The 6,000-nt window shown below is 35.3% G+C and overlaps 1 protein-coding gene across 1 annotated transcript in view; it reads right to left on the reverse strand.

Moving 5' to 3' along the window:
* The window catches only part of LOC107193994 (unconventional myosin-XV), a 74,231-nt gene extending 71,725 nt beyond the window's left edge, over positions 1 to 2,506 (reverse strand). The window contains 1 exon segment of the mRNA XM_015583548.1: positions 2,486 to 2,506. Within this exon segment, the coding sequence (XP_015439034.1) occupies positions 2,486 to 2,506 (21 nt within the window).
* Positions 2,507 to 6,000: the final 3,494 nt, after the last annotated feature.

Below are 6,000 nucleotides of genomic sequence, written 5' to 3' on the forward strand. Positions count from 1 at the left end.
AATAAAAAAGTATGAAAAAATGAAAGTTGGACTAATAAGAAATGTTTGAATAAGGGACGAAGAAGGTAGTTCCCTTTTTCTGGAATTATTATAAGATATAAGGATTTTTTGGTAAGGCGACTGATGATAAGAAGTCAGAAATGTTTGCATGCGTTCCCCTAACGTTCAGACAGATTTACCTGCGTTCTCACTTTTACCCGAGTCAGTATTACACGGGTCCAATCACGAGTAATGAGCTTGGGAATAATTGAGGAAGACGTCGTCGTCGCGTAGCGTAACCGACATTATAGAAAATTGATGTAATGTAGCGTGCACGTCGTTTCAGCTGCGATAATTAATGCACCACGTTTCCTATTGTGATAATAGAAAATAATACGTGTTATCGCAGATTACGTTATCCTGTCCCTCAAGCAAAATATCCTACCAGAAGTTCTTTACCCTTAGAATGGGCCCTTTTCAAAATATTCGAAGACTGTAGTACTTCTTTATTTTTAATTCGTCGAAGAAAAACTGATACCATAAATTTCCCTTTTCTACTTCTTCTGGAGCATTGTCTTCAGTTACTGTTCACACGAATGAATAGGTCACACGCGACTGTTCATTAAATAATTAACCCCTATTTGTACGGTAAGTAAACGTTGTCAGGTCAATATTAGAGGGATTGAATTTTTTACATCGTCAATTTCTTCTAAATAATTTTTTGTTGATAACGGGAAAATTTCGTCTATATATCTACTGAAATAAAAAGTATTTAAAAATGGAGAATTGCATTGAAAGTTTGGTAGACATCTTTTATCTATAACCTCCAGAGGGTTTAAAAATATATACTCCATACCACAGAATTTAGGAATTCAAAAAACACTACAAATTTACCCAAACGCTCACAAATATTAACAATACGTACCATCAGAAGGAATAGAGATATTTTCTTTAAGCCTCGAAGACGGCTTAAAAGCGTCTTCAAGGTGTCATGTACTATCTGGGGTGATGTGTAACGTGGTTTAATACAACTTTGTAAAGAATATAAGTTTATTAAATCAAACAATGAACGACGACGAATATATTTCCCTAGGTTATTTATTACACAACACGAAAGATTCTTTCATCAGAAACAATGAATATTTATATCTTTAACAGTTTCTTAAGAAATAACGATCCTGTTAAGGGACTACTGGAACACCCAGTATATTCTTCACTTCGCGAATTCGCCATTTACCCCCGTCGATTTTCATGTTCCGCCGGATTCCACGAATACGAGTCTGCCATCGATTTCACGCATTGTTTTTTACACTTTTTCCAGCGATCGTCCGGGGCAACGAAGCGAGAACGGAAAGTGTGGATGCGGCCGTATTGGCGGCGCGCAGACGGCGAACGGCGCGCGATTAGGTCGCCGGACGAAACGGCGCGAAGCGCGGAGGCATTCGAAAGTGGCTGGCTGGCTTCTCGTACCTACGTACGGCGACGCAACTGCGTGTGCACAGATCATTGACTCCGACCACGCAACAATCCCCCGGTACGATCCTGACCACGTAAACATTGTGCAACAACGCAATGACCCGTGAGTACTCCATTGTTCGACAATTAAAATCATCTTTGTTAAATCTTTCGACACGTAAGTAGAACCTTTGTATCCAAACAAACGAATGACTGTGGATGCTTGCACCAGATTCTGATTGTCATAAGCTATTTCAACAACATTGGTACCACAGGAGAATTTATTTTGGGAATTAAAGAGTTTATTAAGTTGAAATAAGAAAGAACTGATATTGAGATTGGTTGATGTTTATATTGCGTCTGATAATTGGATTCTCTGATTAATGATTAAGTATCTAGAGATTATTGATGACTGATTTTTAGAGTAGGTTTATGTATTTTCTAATGGTAGATTATCGGCGAAAGTATTATAAATTATACTCGGGAAGATCATATGCATTTATAAAACGGATCATTATTGACACGTCGTAAATAATGACAAAGTGGAGGCATCTTGTTGGTTGACATTATTCAATGTGCTAATAAAACAGATGGATTTAGTTAGGCATATCTAGCTATATAATATGTATATGTACATATATGTAAATGAAATAAAAATAAATTTGTAAATCGGTCTATAATAAACACATTTTCATAAATCTAGATAGATTTTTATTATGTATGCGGTGCAAAAATGTAATGAAAGTTAGAAAATGGGTATCTAACAATGTAATGAAACTTTCTTATTTTATCAGTTCAATAATATTCCACGTATATTAGCCATTATCATTCTTATGTAATTTCACGATAAATGCTAGCAATATATTTCACTTGGACGGATAAAGTGAGTCGGTGATGAAAGAGTATAATGCTTTATTTTTTAAGCACTATTGCTTGAGAGAAAGGTTTGCAATAGAACAGTACCAAAGTCATTGTACTTAACAACAACTGAAGAAATTTACGACGACAAAAAAGTTGTCGGAAGGAGAGGAAATATGAAAAAACTTCTCACCTTTTGCCACTCGGAGTACATCTTGATAGTGTGTTAGAGCCTTCGAAGAGAATGAGTTACCCTCATTTTGTACGGGCAGGTCAGATTGTTGTTCCTTGCTTCCTGAAATAGAATCGTAGCTATTATTAATTTCACAATAAAAAAAGTGGTAAATTGGAAATTAATTCAGAATGATAAAGAATTCCAAATTATTAATTTATACCGCAGACGAAACTAAATTCGTCTGGAATAATTAACTGCAATTATATAAATAACTCATACAGTTATCAGGACAAGAAAAAGATCAGCATAAATTTAATTGGCCAAATAAAAAGTAACTTCTGTTCATACACGTGAATTATTCTTTAATCAGTTTTCCCAAACTTGAAGATAATTACTTATTTATAGAATGTATTGAGGATATAGTTTAATTCTCCATCTTTTAATACCAGTTGCTTGAAATTATATATTACAGAAACCGAATAGATAGTAGTGAATTTAATTAGCTTTTATATTCTTGAGCCACTGAAACAAATCTATATCCATGTTCTAAATGTACCAAAGTTTTACTAACAGTAAAAATTATACACATTTATAACCGTGTATTCTATTAGATTTTAATGTAACATATAAATGACATAATTAATAATTTTTTTAAATATAATTAATTTTAATACACGTGCATGAACGATAGTTTTAGCATTCAAAATCTCAGCTTGGTAAATCCTTGGATCATTTTTCTCCGCGAATTTTAAGGCAACAGAAAAACATCTCAGGTGTGTCGCGTCTCCGAAAATCTCGCTGATTTCAGAAATCGACATTCCAGGTGCTCGAATATGCTTCAAGGTCGACTAGCCTTGACCACGATGGACCCCTTCAATTCTTTTCGACGGTAAACACGCCATCGAACGACCAATCTTTTTATAGTTCCATCACGTTCTGTAATCTGAGGACGCGACAGGTGTACCGAATCAATTTTCCATCTCGACGCGGAATTCAGGTTTCTACGAGGATTCAGACTCGTACGTCGATCGAACGTTTCTTCTAGAGACGTTCTTTCGACGTGTGGGTGACGTTGATACCGGAAGTCGAATGATAGTCAGACGTTGCACGTTACTTCCGGTTGGCTATTTATTCTTTCCGATCACGTAGCTCGCGAAGATCGTGATCGCCGATTCGATTACTCATGACCCCATCCTCTGTGATAATTTTGTATGTTGGTCTTGAGTAAATAATCAGGAAGTACTATAAATGAACACTTAAGAGATTTTGGAACTATTACAATCAAATTTTAAACGATAATAATATTAATAAATATTTGGCTTATGAGAATTAGATTTTTTAATATCTGTACCTTCATTTCAAATGTATAGATATTAATTTGAAAAATTGGAACAATGTTATTAATTGCATTAAAAAGAAAATATAAATATACTAATCATATATGAAGAAATCCAGCAATCACTGTATCAACTATTACAATCAAATTTTAAACGATAATAATATTAATAAATATTTGGCTTATGAGAATTAGATTTTTTAATATCTGTACCTCCTTTTTAAATGTATAGATATTAATTTGAAAAATTGGAATAATGTTATTAATTGCATTAAAAAGAAAATATAAATATACTAATCATATATGAAGAAATCCAGCAATCACTGTATCAACGAACGCAACAGTGCCGTCGTATGATTCATACATCACGTGTCAACTGACATCAGATCATTAAACAACTACGACAATCTCTGAAGGACCAGAACAAATATTTCCTAAGACAAGAATCCAATGAAAATTCCTCGATTTCCTTATTCAAAAATATCACACCAATTCAGATTTCACGCTGCTTCGCGAATCGTTCGTTAGAAAATACGTGCACTGTTCGCGTGGAGAGCCGATTGATACCGATCGCCGGGGGTCGTTTCAGAAATACAGGAAGTGTCGCAAAAGTGTATCTGTTATTTTATGTCGAGGAAACGATGCCTCGCCATGGAAAATCGAGGCATCGTGGTTCCGATGATTCACGGATGCAAAATGGAGACGTCGAGGCATGAAAAGGAAAAAAAAAACGTTGGAAAATCGTTCGCGGTTTTCTCGACGTGTTTGGAAAGCGAACGGCTATTGAAATCGACTGGTCCCGCGTTCCGAGAATACCGGAACTGTCGCAAGAAACGATCCATCGGGCACGAAGGATGAAGGAACGGCGCGACCACCGTTTCTCTCTACGCGACGTTGACCGCGAACCAGCTGCTACATTTCAGACGTCTGTTATTGACGGAGAGAAAGTGGGAGAAATGTTTAACCCGCGATGCGTAAAATTTTTATACGCTGATAGAATGTTCTCGCGTTCGAATTCTTCGTGGTATTGGTATTCTTATACTTTATACTGAGGTAAAATTAACTTTTCAGAGATCATAAAAGAGTGAAATCTTGAATAAAGTTCAGTCCTCGTTCACCGTTCAATAAAACATTGCATTGCTAGTCCTTGAATTAAATTGGACCTGAATTAAGGAAATATATTTGTCTGTCGCTAGGTTGTAGTATGTGTAAGGTGTTGGTATCAAATTAATTTGCAAATTCTTGTAGTAAAAAGTATAATTGAAAATCAAACATTGGCTTCGGGTCATGGTGACTCGAACAGTGCAAGAGTATTGTATATCGAATTAATCCTTGCAACCTAACATGTGACAGTTATTAGTTCTACCAATAAACAATCCACTTATCGCTGTAAAATTCAATATATATTTTTCAGGAAATCGAAAGTCTGTACTGCTCCAATAACAATTGTCCCCGTTCTTCAATGCAGTGTGCCACTTGTACATACGTTCATATATACTGAACTTTAACTGTTTTACCAATTTATTGGATGTACCAAGAAGTGACCCATGATTCACTTAATGAAATCAGAACTCGACTTTCTGGAAGCCTAGAATCTGTACTATTTCATTTACATTCATAACAACTTTACAACATTCTCCACTATTTTTACTCAGTCAGGGCTCGGAAAGGTATTTACCGTTTAAAATCCATTGCTTCATAATTAAGAAACTAATAAAATACTTATTGGTACTCCTAAGTAGGCGCACGGAATCACAGCCACTTCAATTTATTCATTTGGATTTTGTTTCTTACAAAAGTAATAAACTTTAATCGTCAAACTGATTCGTTTTGATTCTTTAATAACTATTGGTTTACTTACATTTTATAAAGAAATTTGGGGTCACCACAAACCCCATGCACCTACTCCTGATTTTGCCAATGCGCCTATTTAACTCTATAACGTCGAGCGTGATGTTCTCGTAACGTCTATTTTAAATATATTTAATAGAGAATGTAGAATGCTTAAGGAATTATTCTAAGAACGAATGTGACGAAAAAAAGCAAATCTGACATTTATAGATGTCATGGGTGAATACAGGTTATCAGTCAGGAGTGGCAAAAATATTAACACATCGACTGCCACAGTGAAAAAGGCTGTACGTAGCCAGACACACTTTATTTTGTTTTTAAGGTCATCAATCGTTGAAAATGTATG

This window comes from Dufourea novaeangliae, unplaced genomic scaffold, assembly GCF_001272555.1.
Source record: "Dufourea novaeangliae isolate 0120121106 unplaced genomic scaffold, ASM127255v1 scaffold21, whole genome shotgun sequence".
In the NCBI taxonomy this organism is placed as follows: Eukaryota; Metazoa; Arthropoda; class Insecta; order Hymenoptera; family Halictidae; genus Dufourea; species Dufourea novaeangliae.